Source organism: Capricornis sumatraensis, chromosome 11 (genome assembly GCF_032405125.1).
Source record: "Capricornis sumatraensis isolate serow.1 chromosome 11, serow.2, whole genome shotgun sequence".
NCBI lineage: Eukaryota > Metazoa > Chordata > Mammalia > Artiodactyla > Bovidae > Capricornis > Capricornis sumatraensis.
In genome coordinates, this window is record NC_091079.1 from 86,448,580 (window position 1) to 86,470,718 (window position 22,139).

The 22,139-nt window shown below is 43.3% G+C and overlaps 1 protein-coding gene across 1 annotated transcript in view; it reads right to left on the reverse strand.

Moving 5' to 3' along the window:
* SDC2 (syndecan 2) overlaps positions 1-22,139 on the reverse strand; it is a 121,837-nt gene that overhangs the window by 15,267 nt on the left and 84,431 nt on the right. The window contains exon 2 of the mRNA XM_068983536.1: positions 3,916-4,027. Coding sequence (XP_068839637.1) covers positions 3,916-4,027 — 112 coding nt within the window. The remainder of the gene's footprint in view (positions 1-3,915; positions 4,028-22,139) is intronic.

Below are 22,139 nucleotides of genomic sequence, written 5' to 3' on the forward strand. Positions count from 1 at the left end.
AGGTTGAGCAGCTGACTAGAAACTCTGAGCACACAGAAGTCTGTTAAATGCCAATGTCAGTATTTTAGACTTATTTCCTTTGAGTTGGTTCAAGTCCCTAGAGAGGGTGAAGGCCAAGTTCTGGGAACTGACTGGGAGAAGACAACTGGGAAAATCTCTGCATTAACCTAAGCATTAATCTAAGAACTTGCTCTCCCTGTTTTCAATGTGGGGCCCCCATCCCCAAATGTGCCTGATACATTTCCAGTCCAAAGACCCCTCTGTTTTTCCTCTCCAGATAACAAACCTCCAGTTTTCTTCTCAGATCAGGAGCATCAATCTCTTTGCTGCATTCTGATGGGAAGGAATTAGGGAATCCACTTACTTTCTTTTTTTTAACTTTTTATTGTGTATTGAAGTATAGTTGATTAACAATGTTGTGATAGTTTCAGGTGGGAAATCTACTTAGTTCATAAACTTTCAGTCAGTCATCCTGAGTTCAGTATCATCTTCACCCTCCATCTAGTGGTGTGAATTCTAGGGCCCTGTGGGGACTCTGCCGTGTAAATTAGTTTGCTTCTTTGCTCTCCCATCCCTGCCCCCGTCTGCACCCCACAGCTGGCTAACTCAGCTTTCTCACACCTGCCAAGTCTGTTACTACAAGCCCATCTGCCTCCCAGCTTTCAGAACACTGTGGCCTTTGGCTCCTATACCGTTCCATTTGTCTTCACGAGTTTAGGCCCAATTCGTTTACGGGCAGTTTAGCTGGGTATTGGAAGGTATATACCTTCAATCCGCCACCTTTATCCAGAACTCTGCATTTAGCTCTTACACTTCTGTTGTAGAGCACCTTCTTATGCTATATCATCCATGACATGGTGTAACAATTATATTTTTTCTCATTTCTACATTTTTCTCATCTGACTCTTGGTTCCTTGAGTACAGAGACCTAGTTTTTCATCTCTGTGTGTCCAAAGAATATGGTCAAGCATCTGGCCATTCATTTCAGTGAATGTCCATGAAACTTTTAAGCGGATGGTTGAAGTTTTCATGTCTGTCAATGCCCACCCCTGAGTCCACATGGATAGTAAGAGGATGATATATCTTCTCCCCTGGGAGGCACCCTCTGGGTCTTGGGACATTCCTGCAGGCCCTGTGCTCCTCTACTGAACAGCATGACAGCACTGAGAACAGAGGGAACACTGGCCAAAACCCAGGAGACCCCAGTTTCCACCAGGGACTGTGCATCACCGAGGCAGGGTCTCCCCATTCTAGAGTGGGGTTTCAGGACACAGGGAGGCAGTAGAGAAAGGAGTGAAGAGAACACACTCCCAAGCCCGGCTCCCTAGCCCCTATCCCAGCTCCATTTCCTTTAAACAGTGTGATCTGAGGCAAGCTATTCAATCTCCTCAGGCCTTAGATTTTTTCATGTGAAAAACAGAGGTAACAGAATCTGTCTTCATAGAGATGTTATAAGACTAGGAACAGTGTCTGACATGCAGTAAATAAGTAATAAGGGCTTTACCAATTTTAGCTATATCTTCTGCTACCTTTAAGCTGAAAATCAACATCCCCAGTATAGTGCAAGGAGGTTTCCAAAATCCAGAACGATACACTTCTTTGCAGCAATGATCTGCCCAAGGTTGCAGCCGAGGCAGAGGCAATGTGGGCCCACATTTAAGTCTGAGCTCGATCTGTCTGATGAGTGGTTCAGGATTTCAAACTACCACTTCAATCTCCTTTTATCTGGATGGGGGACATGGGGGGCTTCCAGAGGAGCAGGACTGAATCTGCATTCTTTATATTAAATTTAAGGACAATCTTAGCAGAAATCAGAAAAATAACTTGGACAACCTCTACAAGTCTCTAACAACTCTCAGATTCTAAGATCTGTGAAATGAGGACCAAAATGTATGTATAGGTATATTTCCTGAGACATTTTGAAGAAGACAGTTACAAAGCACTTTTGAGGTGTTAACAAAAAAAAAAAGGTGCCATGAGCGAACAATATTAATAGAGTTGTGGACTACAGAGAACAACTTTTCACACTCATCCTGCGTGTGTGATATATATCACTCTCCCCAGAATAACTAGGGCTATTTTTGCAAGAGGACTGCATTGTAAGCTCACTGTTAACTAGGTCGGCCACAACCCTTCTTCTTGTCTTTCTCAGACTTGCATTTTCCAACCTAAGATACTCATTCTTATATAGCTAGATCTCTCCCAAAGACACAATTTTAATTTGTTCTGGGTTATTCTGAAGCCCACGCTGATCTGATTGTGAGACATCTACATTCGGCATTTATTCAGTTGCTAAATCATGTCTGACTCTTTGCAATCCCATGCACAGCAGCACACCAGGCTTCCCTGTCCTTCACTATCTCCCAGAGTTTGCTCAAACTCATGTCTATTGAGTCGGTCCAATGGACCAACCCAACCATCTCATCCTCTGTCATTCCCTTCTCCTCCTGCCCTCAATCTTTCCCAGCATCAGGGTCTTTTCCAATGAATCGGCTCTTCCCATCAGGTGGCCAAAGTACTGGAACTTCAGCTTCAGCATCAATATTCAGGGTTGATTTTCTTTACAATTGACTTGTTTGATCTCCTTGATATCCAAGGGACTCCCAAGAGTTGATGCTCAGCTTTCTTTATGGTCTAACACTCACATCTGTACATGACTACTGGAAAAACCATGGCTTTGACTACACAGACTTTTACCAAATGTTGAATGTAAAATGAAACTCAAATCAAGGAAGATCCTGGATAAGACTTGCCTAGGATGCTGCTGACCTCACCTTCCTGATCTGATCATTAATACATGCACAAGCTCCTCCTCTTTCTCAGTTTCCTGGGAGCCAATCCTGGCACAGGTGAAATATGTCCCAGGTATGGGAAATTGATTGCAAAATGATCAAATCTTTTCTCTTTCTTGTAGTGTTTTCCTCTGCACTGTGACAACCCTACGGCTCCCTTCACTAGGAAGCAGAGTCTGGGTTGGGCCTATGACTGGCTTTGACCTGTCAAACATGGTAGTGAAATTGTGCCCATTCTAAGCCTTGACTTCAAGAGCCTTTGCACACTCCTACTTGCTATCTTGGGATCTCTGTCTCCTCCCTGTGGACAAATGGCTGGCCTTCTGGAGAAAGAGAGCCCATAGTGACCAGAGCCACGTCTGCCTGGCTACCCACAGATATGACAGAGCCCAGCAAGATGAGCACACTCAGCCTGCAGCTGACCACTGACATGGGAAAGAGCCCAGTCAGGCCACCTAGATTGCCACCCTGAACAATAAGGAGCTAAGCAAAATGACTGTTGTTTTTAGCCACTACACTTTGGGATGGTTTGTTACAAGGCATTACTGAAGTAATAGATAACTGATACACCACAGGAGTTGAAGATATCAGGGTACAATCATTTTACTTGGCTATTGCATTCTCCCTCCTACTTCTGAGCAATACACTAGTAGTAAGAAAGCATAACTCTTCTCGGTCTCATCTATAAGCTTTAAGGTAGGGTTGGCAGTTTTATGAAACTAGTATTTGAGGGTGGTTTTCATGACATCACTCTGATAATGTTGACAGAACACAGACTACACGCCAAGCAGCAATCTCTAAGAGTTACAGATGTATCAACCCCTTAAGATGCATGACAACCCTATGTGGGAGGGATTATTATCATCTTCCATTCTATAAATGAGGAAACTGAGGTTCAGCCAAATTAAATATGTTTCCAAGATGTCACAGCTCAAGTAGCTGGGAGCTAGAATTCACACCCAGGCACTGAGCGTGCCCTTAACAGTTATGCCTCCTGCTTGCTTCCCTGAAGCACGTTCCAATAGAGTGTGAGTGTATGTGTGTGTAAGAGTGTGTGTGTGTGTGTGCACATGCATATACAAACACAGAGATCAGAGATGAGTGTGGATGTAGCTAGCCTTACCCGAGCCTGATGCAGAAGCATAGTCATCATCGTCAATAGGATATACTCCTGAAGCTTCTTCAATGGAGCTGTTGTCGAGGTACATGTCTTTATCAGATGTCAGTTCTGCCCGCTGAGAAAGGAGAGAGAGGGGGTTCAGGATGGTGAGAAATTAGGAAATGAGTTTATTCATTCATCTCACTGTTCAGGCTTATACCTCAGTGACTACCTGTCCCTCTTTCCTGTTCCTTTAAACCAATTTTTGTCCCTACCTTTCCTTGGCACACCCTGACAAGTCGCATGACGTCAAGGGTTGACCACAGACAATGCTCCTGAGGGAAACCTAATCCAGTGGATCCTCAGAAGATGCCTCAGAAGCACCTATCACGGGCTTATTTCCTCACTTCCCACTAAAGCTGTCTGAGTGCCAGTGGCCCCAGTGCTAGCTGGAGCCATCTGCTTTCCCAAAGTCACCGTGAGGCTCCTTGAGTGGAAAAGTTGTGAGACAGTCAACTCATTTAAGACTTCCTTGGGGATGTATTAGGGTGCTTGGGAAAAACCATCTCCCAGGGATGTGTCAAGGTCCCTTGGACATTTACAGGCCTGGCCACACTCAGAGAGGCACCAGTATGGCCAGGAGCTCTCGGGGGCCGTGCAGAGGCCAGCACCACACCCCGCCAGGAGCAGGGCCTGCGAGGCTGTGGACCAGGGCAAGCCCACCGCGAGCCGCATCTGGGGCCCACAGGCTTAGTGGAGCCTTAATGACAAATGCAGATAAACCCACAGGAGCGCATTCTTTTTATATTCCTGGCACTGGGTAACAGCAAATCACACACTGAATAGGGAAAGGGATCATTCGCTAAGTTGACCAGTTCCACAGCTTCTTAGCTCTTCAGTAAGAGTTTTAGTATTAAAATTCAACCTAATCCTGTCAAGAGAGTCATTTGCATGAAGTGGAAGCTGAGTAGATGTATAATTTTTCTTAAATGGTTTCAGTAAATTGATATTTTACCACCAGTATCTCATGACAGCCCAGAAACAAATACAGCAGCCTGTAAGCCTCTAAAAAAACCCCTGTGTTTGGAAAAAGGCAGCATTCATTATTGTCCTATTTTTTAAAAAATCAAATGGAATGTTTGTTTTTAACAGGAATGACAAAAGAATGTTTCCCTCATTACAGTGGCTTTCATTAGATTTCCTTTTATTGATAAAATAAAGCCTTCTTCTGCTCCAGCTGTCACTGGACTGGAACCTTCCACGGAGGACGCCAGGGCCACCCCATCACGGCACCACTTTCTTTTCTTGGGTTTTGACAGCTGATTGTAGAGACTGAAGTGTCCTAAACCCAAGCTGGTGTCCTAAACCCAAGCCGGTGTCCTCCAGGCCTCAGTGACAACTACCATGAAGGTATGGATGCCCGCTTTGCTCAAGCGGCCACATCAGCACGTTCTGAGAACTGACACCTTAATGAGGCCCTGGTTTCCCAGTAGCCTGGCCGGCAGGCACTGAATGACCACCCTGAGACAAGAGTGTGCTTGAATTTTCCTAGAACAGTCAGAGCTTAACTCTGCCCTCTGAGGCCATGCTTCATGATAGCAGTCTCCAAGGCTTCCACCAGTCCAGGCCGGGCTTCCCAAAGCTCGTGAACCTACAGTATCAGGAGCCGTGGGTTCCACAGCCCCACCATCGGCGTCACTGACCCTGGCAGTCTCTTAGCTCCTGCGAGGGCAAGGACTGTGCTTCATACGTCCTCAGTTCACCCAACCCCTACAATCACACCATCTGGGGGGCAGCAAGTGCTCAGCAAACAGCGCTTGGGCCGTTTGCTGTCCTGTGTGTATTAAACTTTGTCCTGTGAACTCCACCGGCAGAGCCCTCTCATTCTTTCTCTCAAGTCCAGTCTACAAAACAGGCTCTGTTTTTTCAGACCTTCCATGTCCCCTTGTTAGAAACTACTATTTTGGATTTTTAGCCTGTGAACAATTGAAGACAAAGGCTCGGTGTTATTAACTGTCCTGTGGCCCCTCAGCAGAGCACACTTGGAGAAGGCAGGGCTTCAATGACCTAAGCTCTCTGGCCCTCTTGGAAGGCATGGGGATTCAATAAATATTTGCTGACTGAGATTACCTAAAACAAACTGGCCTTTGACTCAGGCTTCAGAGTTAACACATGTCACGAGTCCTGGGGGACTCCTACAGTTGATATCTTTCCATCCGAAGCCTCGGAGACCATCAGTCCCAAACTGTACACGTGGACAGGGACCTATTTGCACAACCTTGAACTTAAAAGCAGAAACCTGTTTGCCTTTTCTCAACACTGAATGATTTTTTCCTCTTGGCACTGTCAAAGAAGTTGGAGGTGGCACGGGCCACGTGAAATATTTAATCCCTACTTGTAAACTGCAAGTCTATTCATTAGGTGACCCAGTTGCTAGACGGGCACGTCTGTCACACGCACAGGCAGATGGGCCAAAACACGTCTCCCAGAGGACTGTGGCCACTTCACGACTCAACCACACAGGCTGGCTTGACAAGCAACTCACTTCTCTATGACAACCAGCTCCTTAGGAGGAGGCTGTGGGACCTGAATTGCTACAAGACTTGGGCTCAGGACGCATCTAAAGAAGCTGGCACCCCCTTCAGCCCCTCAGGCTCTGAGAGGCTCCAGGGCAGTCCTGGGGCTGATGGGATGTTTAATGTGCTCGCGGGCAGCTAAAAGGATTTGTTCCTCCATTGTCTGATGTGGTACAAATAATTATGACATCACACTAAAAGTTATCTCCTCCTCTGACATCAGGGGCACCAAGCACCTAAGAGGACTTGCCAATATCTATCCTTCCATAGAGAGCTTCACTGGTGGCTCAGCAGTAAAAAAATCCAATGCAGGAGTCGCAGGAGCTGCACATTTGATCCCTGGGTTGAGAAGATCCCCTGGAGGAGGGCATGGCAACCCACTCCAGTATTCTTGCCTGGAGAATCCCATGGACAGAGATGGGTACATGGACTGGTGGGTACAGTCCATAGGGTTCCAAAGAGTCAGATACAACTAAAGCAGCTTAGCATATGCACATGCACACACACACAAACACACATACACACGCACACAACCTTCCATAGTCTGATCTCATATAAGCAGGCTTCTTTTCCCCCGGTAGCAGATAACGCTCAAAGAAAACCTCCACTGTCTTTTCCTCTTAACAAAAAATTCTTTGCAAACATAACAATTCATTTGGTGAAGACTCCACACTCTGTGCAGAAAGGATTGCTGCAGTTAACATGCCCAGAAAGGGAAATGAATTCTACACTCACATCCCCTGGGGGCAAGACACGCATCTTTCCAAAAGCCAAGAAAAGGGGTGACTCAAGACTACGGCTTCTACACCAGCCAACAGTGATTTGCCTCACTAAGCAGAAAACCCCAAGACACACGGAACACTCTTGCGTTCGATGAGACAGAGCCCCCAGATGAAGGAAACCAATGGGGAGGAAACGTGCAGAGGCCCAGCTCGACGGCAGGACTTCCTATCGAATTTGTCTCACTGGGGACTAGCCGTGACCGAGGGGCAGCGTCAATACTGTTGGCTAACAGGGCTCAGAGTACAAGCTGGAAGAAAACCAAAGCTGGTCTTTCAGACCCTTCTCCCCTCAGCTGACTTGAGACATGCTGCGGGAGAGCAGAGGGAAGATGTGGAAAGCACCGAGGTACGATGAAGAGGAAAAGCAACCGCAGGACACAACGGAGGTTCAGCCATGGAAACTGAGCCCCGAGTTACCTCCACAGAGGAGGTAATGCCTGAAGGCTGGTAAAATCTGCCTTTGTCTCCCAACTGTATCGCTTCCTCCCTGCCCTTCAAACTGCAGCAACCATGCCATGCTGGGCCTGGACCGTTACAAAGGCTTCCTTCCTCAGCCACCCCTCAGGGCTTTGTCTTTGAATCCATCATCTGCCAAGGGACCATTCTTAAACATGACCACATTGCTCCCCTGCTAATATAAAAAACCCTTTCTTGGCTCCCTATCTTCCACGGGATTAAAATAAAAACTCCTTGGCCTTGAAAGACATTCTTCCACTACACGACCTCACCTGCATTTACAGTCAGTTACTGGCACTTCCTCCACCCAAACCCCAGGTTCCATGACACACACACACACACACACACACACAAATCAAAGACAACAAAAAATCTCCACTCAGACCTGGTGACATCAATTTACTTTATACAAAACCTCTAAGAGGAAATAAACTCCTCCAAGGACAGAAAATTGAGGGGCTTGCGTACTTGAAGATGATGAAAACCAATATTCTGACAAAACAGTTCAGCCCAAACATATATGATGTCTGTAATAAAAATGAACAGAGAAAATGCTGATTTGGTGCATAGAAGACCCCAAGTGCACTAATCTCAAAATAAGAAATATCACAAATCTTCCCATTGTCTCAGCAAAGAAAATATGTGAGATGGCAACTGAATAAATCTACTTGCTGGTTTTTTTAATTATGAGGTGAAGCTTACATCCGGCAAATCTCATGTTTCCAACTGCTGGGGTGGAAATCTGTTATTTAGAAATCCGAGGTCTTCCTTAAAAGATACACTGCTTTATATACTAGATGGATGTCCTCTAAATGCCTTAAACTAGTGCAACCAATAAACAGTGGTCAAGATAATTAAAGCTCAAAGCAGTAGGTGTTAAATTCACCTTATGGTGGAAACTGGGGCTTCCCTAGTGGCTCAATGCAGGAGCTGCAAGAGATGTGGGTTGGATCCCTGGTTTGAGAAGATCCCCTGGAGGAGGGCATGGCAACCCACTCCAGTATTCTTGCCTGGAGAATCCCATGGACAGAGGAGCCAGGTGGGCTACAGTGCATAGGGTTGCAAAGAGTTGGACACAACTGCAGTGATTTAGCTTGCACGCACACATGGTGGAAACTTAGGCTGATAGCAAAGTCAGAAAGTAGAAAGCCTATTTATGGATACCACCACCCCAAACCCAAACTTCAGAAAATTAGCCTTCAGACTTAAAAGTTAAATGTTTGTGTGGCCTGTTATGACACTCTGAATCACCTCATAGAAAACAAGCACCTGGATGATGTTTCTTAGTTTTAGCATAAAGGCACATTCAGTCCTGACTTGGCCTCAAAGACTCAAATGCTTATTTATTTTCACGGTGATTACAAAGCATGACACTGGCTGTAACTCTAGCTTATTTTTCCAGAGATGACTTAATAACCTATTTTATTACTAGTTGAACACACACTGTAAATGAAATAATCATTAAAAGTTTCTCCTACATAGTCCCACAGGGATGATATACTTGCCCTTAAGATGAACTTGCCAACTCTGGCTTAGGTAGAGCCCATGGGAACATATAATCTTAGAGCTTGACTGGACATTATAGGCATCCAGATGACCTATTTCTTTCAAAAGTGAAGACACAGAACACCACAGTGATAAAGTCACTTAAAAATCATCTAGTCTAGTTGGTGGTCAAACTGGAGCCCAAAACATTTGCCACCTAAATTCTGGGCTCTTGCTATTGAACTATAATGCCCCACAACATGAAGCTATCAGAGCTAGTCAGCCTGGGGTTCAAAAGGATTAACTGTAGCTAACTGCTAAGTGTTTATTATGTGCCAGGCATTCTGTGTTAAGTGTTTTATAAGCACTGGCAAATCTAATCATCTCAACAATCTCCACTACAGACCAAGGAACTGAGGCTTGTCCAAAGACAGACAGCTCAGAAGTGGAGAATAAGGATTCATGTCCAAGTCAGGGCTTCAAAGTGTGTGCTCACTGAGAGTGTTGGCCTTGCTGGGCCTGCCCACTACCCACCCCTCACCACCCTGCCTTGTAACTCACACGTAATCATAATAAAGGCCCTGAGAAGAACTGTAATACAAGAGTCTTGTTGAACTCTGCTTGATCCAACACTTTCAAACTTTGGCCATGGAAATTCTCCCCACATGCCCTGAAAATCTATTTAACATCTTTCAGAACTAGTGTTTTTGGCATTATAGATGGGGAAAAATCTGTGTGAAGAGTTAGAATTCTAGCTTAACAATTTCTTCTCTGCCTAACACCCTGTACACTGCCCCTGTGAAGGATGCCAACTGTCACTCATCCATTTTTAGTAACACGTGTATCTCTGTTAGGTGTCCCACCCAAATCAAAGATGTAATGGAAGGAAAGAAACCTATGTTTACTGTTGGGAAGCATACTGTGGTCCCTGAACATGTGTGAGATATGACTGCATTATATATTTACAGGCAAGTGCTACTGTATTTACCAAGCACTTATTCTAAGGACTTGTTTACATAAAATGCTCTGCTATCTAACAATGGCTTAGACTTACTCTACTATCCTGTGTGTAACTCATACAAAAGCTGAGGTCACACATGAAAGCAGATTCTTAAATTCCTACTTAAGAAATCCTTAAGAAAGGTCTTTAAGCTCAGACCTGCTTCAAACACCTACGCTGGTCCTTAATTACATAAAAAGCTAGTCTCTACCTTTAAGAAACACTTCAGCATGCATTTCTATTAAGTGGGAATTTAGTATAAATTATTTACTTGTGTCTATTAGGAAAATAAACCCAATTCTGGAAAGAAAAATATCAGGTTTATGAAGGCAGAATCACATTTGGGTGTGAAGTATGAAGCAAAAAGATGATTGGGCTGCTCATAAAAATGTCACATCAAAAAATAAACTCTAAGAGAGTCAAATCATCAGCGACTGTGAAAGAATTCAACTAGTTCCATGAACCTTTTGAAACAAACCAAAGCATGGGAGATGACAGAATTCCTACAAGTAACTACTTACAATCCTGCAGGTCTGAACCACTCACTCAGAATTTACTAGTCATGGCAGATTTTCCTGTTTAATGTGATAATCTTACCTCACCCCTTAGAATGTATATTACTTGAAGAGGCTGAGGAACCAGGAGCAGGTCTGGTGTTTTCTGTATCTCCTACTGCTTTAGAGCCAGCATATGGGTAAAGGTTCAACAAATAGGAGAGGTCGCATTTTTCTGAAAGGCTGAAACCAAGCTTAAAGCCACTGGGTGAAAGAAAATAACCGCATATTTGAAACAAGTTACCTGGTTAAAACACATCGGGGAAAACTCAATCCATGAACTCTTACAAGGTCTCCTTATGAAAAGGGGAATCTGGAATTTAGCCTTATATTGTGAGGAGGACTAACAGAAAGATAAGGATGACTTGAGAAGCATTCGCCAACTCTTTAAGAATGCCTTCAAGGAGCCGGGCACAACACTAGTCTCTGGAGTACATCGGAATGGCTGAAAAGTGTTTCAAAAAGTAACACTGAGTTAGTGTACTTCACAGTTGAAATTTTCTTCTTTGTTTAAAAAAAGAACAGAATGTGGGTCAAAGCACTTCGATTTTCTAGCCAACAAAGCACAAACAAAATCTTTCTCTAATAAAATGCTCAGCCCAACAATCAGCATGTTAAGAAAAAGAATAGCAAAAGAATCTGACCAAAGGATTTCTTGGCTCATCTCAATGTATATTAATGATTCAACAGAATCCATATCATTGTCACAAAAGATGTCTCACCATAGGTACGTTGGAGTAGCTGCTTCAACATTATTTTTCTTCCTACAGGGTTTGTCTATTGAGTCTACAGTATGGTCCTGGCTCAGTAAATGGTTTGGTGGGTAAATTTAAACCAATATCTCAAACAGGAGGACCCAGAAGGCCCTGCATGCTTATTCAACTGAAGGATGCAATTCTCCTCTGCATCCCCGCCCCTACCCCCAAGCATTACAACATAGAACAGGCAGGATTCAGGGCGTCGGTCCCATTTCTCTTTAAACTATGCCTTGGTAACGACAAACGGCCCTGATTACAGACACTTCCTTGCCAATATGCAAGAATCTGCTCCCTTGCCAATAATCGTATCACAGCCATATCACTCTACAAAGCCCCCTGTTGCACAGCCCTCAGTCTCTATAGGCCACCGTCTCACGAAGAAAAGCCATCGACTAAACTGAGCTGAAAGAAATCTAAGCCTTGCACCTAAATTCTTGACATACTTTATGCTTTGTCACCTAGAGAAAATTACAGGGTCAACTAACTAAATGCAAAATCTCTCACCTGGAGAGCATTTTCACTTTATGTCCTTTTGTAACTTTTGAGTTTTGAAATATCTATATTGTGAAATTCAATTTAATTTTCTTCCTACGATTCAGTTCAGTTCAGTAGCTCAGTCGTGTCCGACTCTTTGTGACCCCATGGACTGCAGCACGCCAGGCCTCCCTGTCCATAACCAACTCCCGGAGTTCACTCAAACTCATGTCCATTGAGTCAGTGATATCATCCAACCATCTCATCCTCTGTCGTCCCCTTCTTCTCCTGCCTTCAATCTTTCCCAGCATCAGGGTCTTTTCAAATGTAAACACAACCAGTCTTCCTCTTCAGGGACATGGACGTGAAAAAGGAGGTAGGGGGTGGGGGGGGGGCAGTGGGGGACAGGAGCAGAACACACCACCACTTTGCACTTCTCTTTGTGATAAAGGGTTTGCATTCTTGGTCCAAAGAGAGAAGGGAAGTTACCTGGGTCTTGAATTAAATTTGTCGGCACCAAAACTAGGCATCTTACGGAGCAATGGATATTAAAGCAACGCCTGGGCCGTGTGGGGAGGGGGGTTATGTTGAATATGCATGACACACAAAAGGAAAATGTTCATGACTTACAGATGTGCTCTGAGTGGCGCTTTCTTCCTTTTTTGGAATATCAAGCAGAGGGAAGAGAGAGGTTTGCTGCCATGTTATTATAAGCACTGCTGCCTCTCTCCCTCCCGAACTAAAATATTCTAGTATTTACTTTGCCATCCATACGACCGCAGTTTAGACTAGAGTAAAAATAGAAGCCATGTGGGCCTAACCTGAAAAGTCCCAAGGGCTGGAGAGGGTCAGGATTAATATATTCTAACTGAAGTAACCAGATTCTGTTTCCTGGTGGCGTTTGGCAGGAGAGGTGGGGGGAAAAGAGATTTGGAATGTATTTCTCATTCAGAAGTGTTTTGTAAAAACTACCATAATGGAACAGACTCCAAGTCAAGCACAGGAAGCCAAAAGGCTCTGGTTTAGATTTAATAATTCACTCTAAAGGCTTTTCAACTGCTACAATTTTAAGCCCCGAGGCATAGCCACATATATTCTCTACACTATACGGGAGCTGACAGAGTGCCCCAGGATGCCTATGGGACAGGAAAATGGGAAAGACCTCAGGTCCAAAGGGTAGACCACACCCTGCCAGGCTCCAACTAATGCTGGAGAATAAACTTACTCTCAAGAGATGAGGGGCAGTTGGTGGATGGAATTTCCAACTGAGCCTATTTCAGGTCTAAGCTAGCACTGAGATTGAACATTGATACGGACACTTTCCTTCAGGCCTGTAAAAAGGAGTTCTGTGTGAAAGATGCCAACTTACAGAAATGGGCATGAGCCCTTTGGGAAGCACATTGGCAATGTGTTTTAAGAAGATATAAAATCTTTTCTACCATCTGATCAGATATTTCTACTCTCAGGAATTATCCTAAGGAAATATTCTAAAAAGAAGGCGAGGCGGAATGTTTACTTCTGAATTAAGGCAAAACCACTGAGACAATGTAAATACACCTACAGAAGGATAGCTATATCAATTATGTCTCATACATTAATTTTCTCAACATAGCCATTAAAAATCATATTCCACAGAACAATGAGGAAGAATGTTTGGACAACACACTGTATTTAAAAAGTATATATTGCTTTAATATTTTCTAATATTACAACTCTCAAAATCTCAAATCAATAGACAAATGAAGAGTTAATTGGTGAGGCTGGTGGCTTGTGAATGATCTTGTTCCTAATTACTGTTATATTTTCCCAACATATATACGCTGCTAAAGCCACAAACAATGGAAATGGCCAGGAACCAGCTTCCAAACATCAACAGTACTTTTAACAGCTAATATATTTAAACAGACAGCTACATACACGTAGAAAGAGCCTAAAGAAAGCGTCATGGAAGTATACAGGTATATAAGTGACAAACATTAAAAAAAAAAAAAAAAGTGCACACTTCAGGAAAGTGCCCCAGAATCACACCACAGTGCTTTGGTCACTCCTGATCCAGTTTATCTAAAGCCATAAAGGCAAGAGGTCTAGCAAAATGGATATTTAATCACAAGATTCTAGGTTCTAAAATGCCCTGCGTCTCATTACCCATCTCATTAGTTACACTTTGCTTCTGGGTTATTTAAAGCAGGGAAGACACTTCATGTCAAGGTGTGGCTGTTGGTGCCCCAGTCAACAATCTTCCTTCCTGTCTAGTCCCCACCTGCAGTGGCCACTATCTGACCTGGAAGCACTGTGCCCCGGACACACTCCAGGGCTGATGTGCCAGTGAGCCCTGAAGATGTTTTGAGTTGCTCCCGGTTTTCAGGGCACATTCTGTTACATTCCCTGATAGCTCAGTTGGTAAAGAATTGGCCTGCAATGCAGGAGACCCCGGTTCAATTCCTGGGTCAGGAAGATCCCCTGGAGAAGGGATAGGCTAGCCAATTCACTATTCTTGGGCTTCCCTGGTGGCTCAGCTGGTAAAGAATCACCTGCAATGCAAGGGACCTGGGTTCGATCCCAGGGTTGGGAAGATCCCGTGAAGGGAAAGGCTACCCACTCCAGTATTCTGGCCTGGAGAATTCCATGGACTGCACAGTCCATGGGGTCGCAAAGAGTCGGAAATGACGGAGCAAGTTTCACTTCATTTCACTCTGTTACATCGATGTTGTCTGTCTGTAAGGAGAGCCTCTTGTTCTCTCTCTCCTTTTGCTGATTCTAGAAAGCCTTGGGTTGCCAAGGTGACTACCTGATCTAGGAGACTTTTTCGATGAAGAAAATGACATGTGACTACTTCCTTACCCTGGAAGACTGAAAACGTGACAGCGCTTATCTAAATAAAAGGAACAAAGCTAGACAGAAGGAGATACCTCCAAAGGTGATGAGACCACAGATTTCAAAACTGAAGTCAAACTGTTCTAAGAGTGGATTTTTAATACCAAGTGCCAAGTCACAGTGGTGGCTCTATTGGGAGCTGAAGCTAATCACATTCTTGATTATCTCCCAGAAAAACATCCTGATTCTGCTCAAGACTCATAGCCTCTGGCCCTGTATTTCTTTTTGTTGTAGAAAGGAATTGTTCCTGATCAAACTCTTCAACCAATTAACAAGGAAGGCCAAGCAGCCTTTAAAGAAATGATTTCCTTAACAAAGGAAGCAGGCAAAGATTTAAAGGTATTAGAGACTGATTACGAAATCCACTGTGGATCCCGTATAAAATTCCACAAGAAATGAAACCTGAGCTCCCAGACAAAAGCACCTGTTTCACAGGGAGTACGTTTATAGTCACGTGACCTGTGCCATCTCTTCTGCGAATGCATTTGAGAAAGCACTCATGTTGGTGTTGTCGAGTGTTGTTTATGAGTTATCTATCTGAAGATAATATTTACAATCTTACCAAAGGAAGAGGAAAGAAGCTGTGTGGACAGTCATATTTTTTCCCAACAATGATAAACACTTCATTGGTCAAACTAACATGTGGGGAAAAAACTTCAAAAATCCAAAAGGTAACCTAATCCCCACCACCCAGCGCTGCCTTCTGTCTTTCTGATCAGCATCTATGGAGACATTCCAACATCCTGCTGATGGAATCCTATACTCTTACGATACAAGGGTATGGAAGATGAAGGGAAAAGGGGAGCCTGCAAGGTGGTAAAATTACATGTGCAATTAAAAAATAATATTTAAGAAATGCTTTTGAGAGTATATTTTTTTGAAAAGAGCCCATCATTATTATTTTTTGCATCCAAGTGAGGCCGATTCATGGTTATTCCCTAGTGATAATTAAAAGTCTCAGTTGGAACACACATTCATGAGCACATTTCATAAGAGAAATAGCATTTCATTTTCTAAAAAATACAGGAGATAAAGAAAAGCAAATATTAATCACTGGGAGTCAAAAACATATCAGATCATCTCAAGGAATTTTTTTCCTCAAGTAAATCCAGTAACAAAGGCTGCTTACCAACTGATTCCATCAGTTCTAAAGCAAGCCATACCAAAGGCCTATGGGGAGATTTAGCACTCATGGGTACTAAATGTAACAATATTTTCTAAAAATCCCGACATTCCCCAGGATTTTGACTTCTTCCCAAATTAACGGGCCACCCTAGGCCTGCAAATGCCTTCTGCAAAGCAACCCATGGCAAGGTCTATGTAAAACGCCCCACCTTCTCAGATGACAGCCACCCAGGGCTGCCTGTTACATCTTCATTTCCGAAAGAGCACAGGGTCTTCCTGAGAAGTAAAGACTGGGGAGCCCAGCCCACATTCCCGGTCTCTCACTTTGTTCCTGTCACAGCTGTTCAAGATGGGACTGGTTTGGGATAGATGTGACTGCTCCAGGCACCCTGCCACCATGCAGTGCCTCTGCCCACAGAGTAGAGTTTATTATTTAACTGGGACAACAGCAGCGGGCAGCCTGATTAGAGCTCACTCCTGGTGCTCGGTGTAAGAGGCCCATGGAAGACGCATCCACTCCTCACTGGCCTCCAGGCAGCAGTTGGGGGTGTGGAAACTGGGGGCTATCCATTTCTATGCCTCCTTACTTGGCCTGAACATCCCTGCCTTTGGCCAATGCTTTGGAACAGAGACTGACTTTCATCTCTCTTTTCCGGCTGCTTTACACACCACTGGTAGAAAAGTCACTTGCTTCTTGCCTCTCCTGCTTTGGAGGCTGAGGAATTCGGCTGAATGATTGCAGCTGCCACGGTAACCTCTTTGGCACGCACTCCGACACCCCCTCACCTAATAGCCTTTCTCATCCGACTGCCTTGGCTCGCCGGTGCGGCCACAAGCCCTTCAAGTGGTCACACTGCAGCGCAGCCCCCATGGAAACCCGCTTGGAACTGTTCAAGCTCATAGCAAAGAAGGAGGTTTTTAATACAGATTGTTCTTTTTAAATCCTTTACAAAAACAGCTGTAATCAATCGTGCTGGGGGGGCTCTGTATAAAGCTGCCACTCAGAAAGCTCTAATATTGATTCTTTCCCCTTGCATGGCTTTTAAGAAAACAACCCCATGTGAAGAAACCATAATCAATTTCTCAAGACTTTGCTAACATGAAACAGCGTCTGAATTAAAATATACTTTTTAAAATTAACTGAAAACCATAGTAAATATAAGAAATCCATCCATTACCCTGCCTTTTATTCGAGGGCTGATGTGTTAGTTTTTAAAGCAAAGTCAATTGAACAAATGCAATAATTATTAAATACTGATTAAATCTCAGCAACTCTTCTGAGAGTTGTTTAGCAGGTGACACTAGCTGAAAGATTAAAGGGAAATCCATCTTCATTTGAGGTCTGGCATTTCCAGTTCTTCATTTGCAAGATAATATACTATTTTCTCTGTGCCTATTCTTAGAGAAACTATCAATTGTAAGCCTGTGTTTATAGACAGTCATGATTCCAAGTGGTCACATCCTGACTGGACGTCCAAATACCAGAATATTTTAAGCCTTTTCACAGGAATTCTGGTTGATATATTATTCTGTCAAATTTGCCTTTCCACATGAGGCCCCTTAGAAGCCTGAGCATGCCAAAAGGTGAAAAGTCAACATTTAAAGCTGCACTGTGCAAACAGAGCAATTTGGTGCTTTCCGTTGAAAATTCTATTAAAAACCCTCACCAGCATCAACAGCCAATTTCGAGATTAGGCATTAAGGAAAAGCACAATTTCATATAATGTCTGTTATCTGGACTTCAACGTAGAAGAAAAAAACCTGAAGACTTCAGTAAAATGCCATACATAAAATGAATACAGAACTGAGATCCAAGCAGACTGACAACCCATAATACTTTGTGTCAGCATGGCACTTACCGTGTGAATGAAATTAGATCTGAGCAAATCCAAGAGCTAGCAAAAAAGAAGGAAAAAAACACACAAGAAAACTGCCATTTGCTTTTGCTCCCAAATAAGAGTAATTTCAATTTCAAGGGAGAGAGCTACAATTTCTGTGGCAAATATGTGATATTCGGTCAAGATTCACATTCCTGGAATCCAAGGACCACTGGATTTTACTCAGGGATGCGTGTACAATTTGCAAGCTTATTAGTTGAGAAGTTTAACTCCCTTTCCACACCCACCCCAACCCCTCAAATTAGAGAAAGCCCCTGCTTTTTCACCAAACTAAATAAGCAAGAACTCAGAGTTCTGTAAAAGTCCTTAACACTAGCTGATCAAGGGCCTAACCCTTTGTCAAGCTGGGCCTCCTGGGGTTGTCACACAAGGAGGATTTCACAGCTTCACTGCCCTGGGCAGCCTTTTTATCCCTAGTAGGTTATTTTAAGCAACTTTGCTCCAGCAGACAAATCTCTGGCCTTCCTCTCTTCCATTGTAAAACTGCTGCAGCACAAAACAGCTAAGCCTTAAAGAGAAACCAGAATCGGCCTGGTCAACTCACTTCAATCCCATCCTTCTATTTGAATGCTCTAGATCAGGGCTGTTCGACAAAACTATCCGTGATGATGACAATGCTCTAGATGTGCTTTGTCCAACGTGGAAGCCACTAGACACATATAGTTATCAAGCGGTTGAAATATGGCTGGTGCAACAGAGGCACTGAATTTTTTATTTTATTTTTAATCAATTTAAATGGAAATAGCCACATGTGGCTTCTGGCTACTATATGGGACACTGCAATGCTAGGGAGAATGTTTAAACTGTTGTTAGAAGCCTGGGCATATCGAAGTTGTCTGCAGTTGCTGGGCTAAGCGGCTGTGGGGTTAAATGCTCTATCCTTAAACGATAACTGCACATTAGCAGAAATCAGTTCCTAACACAGAATTGCCTTTTCCATCACAACACTCCCTTTGCACTACACACCTATCAGAAAAAAGTAAGGATTCAATCTAAGCCATTTAATAACTACTAATTAACCAAATACCTAATATGTGCCAAAAAGTTCTATTATCTGTTTAAGAATAACAGTAATGAATAAACAAAGTGAATGGATAAACAAAGTGTGATACAGCCAAACAATGGAATAATATTCAGTGATGAGCTAAAATGAGCTAGCAAGCCACTAAAAGACGTGGAGGAAACATATATGCATATTACTAAGTGACAAAAGTCTGTCTGAAAAGGCTACACAGTGTATGATTTAAACTATGACATTCTGGAAGAGCCAAAACTAGAGACAGTAAAAAGGTCAGATTTTCAGGGAGAAGGAGGAATGGATGAGCAGGTGGAACACAGGGAATTTTTAGGGCAGTGAAACTATCCTGTGGAAAACTGTAATTGTTAATACTTGATATGATGCATTTGTCAAAACCCATAGAATGAAGACTTCCCTGGTGGTCCAGTGGCTAAGACTGCACTCCCAATGCAAGGGATCTGGGTTCAATCCCTGGTCAGGGAACCAAACCCCACATGGAACAACTAAGAGTTCGCAGACCACAACTAAAGATCCTGCATAAGTAAATAAATAAGAATAAATAAGTAAATAAATAAGCATTTTTTGAAAACCCATAGGAATATACAACACGAAGTGTGAACCTTAATGCAAACTGTGGACTATAAGTAATGATAATGTATCAGTATTGGTTCATTAATTACAACCAATGGGTGAAACAATAAGGGAAATGACGGAGTGCTGAGAGATACATGAACCTACATACTATCTGTTCAATTATTCTGTACATCTTAAAATGAACTCCCCCAAAATAGACTCTATTAATTATCATGAAATCCAAGTTTCTGGAGAATTCTTGCCCATATATCTCTCCTGAGCTATGCTCCCTTCCAGAATAACAACACACGTTTTTGGCAAACCAGCACACACGAGGTGGTTCCTAGGTGCTAAAAATGTGTGTACACGGCTGCATCAAAGCAACGGCAGATACAATTAGCTGCATGAAAAAAATGAGACCTTCTGGACTTCTAGGAGTGATGAGTGGTCCATTCACAGCAGTGATGGGTGTCTGCATTCATGCTTATCAATTCACTGTTGCCTCCACTGCTGCATGAAGCAAGTAAGGAAACAGACAGGTAAATGCAATCTTCTCCTGGAGAAATGTCTACACGACTGCAACATTGTTCTGTCCCCTGAGCTATCACAATCACCCAGAGAGTCTCTGACGCACTAATAAACTACAGGAAATAAAAACTCTGGTATAGCCTGGTTTTGAAAAAAATTATAAAAAACATTCTTGGGACAACTGGGGAAATTTGAATGTGGACTGGATATTAGAAGATAGTGTGGACCTAGAATTAACTCTCTTGGGTAAGACTGTTTTCATATAAAATACTGTCCTTACTCACAGGGAGTGCATACTGAAGTACTCATGGATGAAATATCCTGATGGATAAATTTTACTATCAATAGCATAACCTCCAAAATCTACACATAAATAAAGCAAATATGACTTCCAATTACTGAATTCAGGTGGAGGACAGTCTTTCAACTTTTATGTATATTTAAGAATTTTCATAATTAAAAAGTTTTGGGGTAATGGGGGTGACAATTCCAGCCGAAAACATTTCATATGACACCGAGGCTGATCATAACATAAACAGTTCATCACTAATGGGTCAAGAAAGGGATGATTTCCTAACCGGAAGGAAGAGTGGATTGAACTTCACTGAAAAGTACAACAGCCTCTGTTAAGTTGCTTCAACTAACTGGATCCACAAAGGGCCACATGGGAAAGGGGAGGTGATCAGATAAATCTTCCAGAAGAAAAGAAGGTCGTGAATTTGAGAGATAAACTACAGACCTAAAGAATTTCCACCTCTGAAGACAGAGAAGGGAAAGACATGGGGATAAGAGAGGCATCTTCAGAATAAGGGGGGGAAATCCACCTTAGATTGGAACTCCCTTATCAGAGCCAGGTGTGCAGATAAACTCTTAGGTGTCCTTTCTTTGGACAAACAAGTATCCGACACACATAGACAGGAGCAGGCCATTTTCATACATGGGGTGGGGGGCTTCATGGGATTCATCATTTAAAAGGCAAAAGAAACCAAATTGGAGGCAAAAATTCCAGGCTGTGAGTGGCTCAAATATTAGCACCAGGAAAACAAAACTACCTCCTTGAGCATATAAGTGACCGGAAAGTTATCAAACAGCTGTGTCAAGGGAAAAGGATTCAGAACTTCCCATTTCCATCCTCACCTTCCCTCCATTTAATTCAACAAGAAATTGCTGGTGGCACTGAGTCTTAGAAATTATTATATATTAATATATGAAAAGGGTGATTTGCAAATTCAAGCTGTACACTTCCGGTTTGTGTCCTTTCCTGAAGGCACTGGGCTTCAGTAAAAAGTTGGCTAAAACAGACCAACCAACAAAGAGAACAACCAGAGTCTCAGAGAATAAATCCTTTCCCCTGGTCATAGCCTTCTCTCTCAAGACAGGTTTGCATTTCTAAGACTCACAGCAGGTAGATTGTGGGGTCCTTTTTCAGGCACTTCTATATATCTGAGCATGCAGACTCTGGGAGATAGTGAAGTTAGGAAAACCTGGCATGCTGCAGTCCACAGGGTCGCAAAGAATCAGACACGACTGAGCAACTGAACAACAACAGTAACTCAAAGATGTCAAAACCCGCTCAGGAACACATTTAGCAGGCTTTGCATCTTTCTGAGAAAGGGGCAAAGCAAATCCCCACAGTGGGAGAGAGGCTTGGATTTCTAGAGGTTTCAAACATAACATGTAATGCAGTAAGTTCTAGGTGGTTCTTGAGTTTTCCAGACCATAACATACGGACAGAAGTGTTCAATGTCTTTCTCACGAAACAATAAGACTAACACCTCACAATCTTCTGTGGAAAGCTGTCAGATAACTCTGGACAGGAGTGATCTCGGTCACAACAAGGTAAGAGCCTACAGCCTGCAGGGCCAAGAGGCCCGGCTTTGTTACTTCTCGGCTAATGGACACGGTAATCATGGCTGATCGCTCCCAGCTGGTTGTTGCTGAGGGTAGGGGGAGGATGTGGACGGCTGCTTCTGCCAGGAATATTTAGGGACAATTCTGGAGTAAACTCTGAGTAGTGAAGTGACAACTCTGGATAAATTCCTGGTGAGACGGCTGCTGCTGTATACGTGCTATGCTGTGCTTAGTCGCTCAGTGGTGTCTGACTCTTTGCAGCCCCGTGGACTGCAGCCTGCTAGACTCCTTTGTCC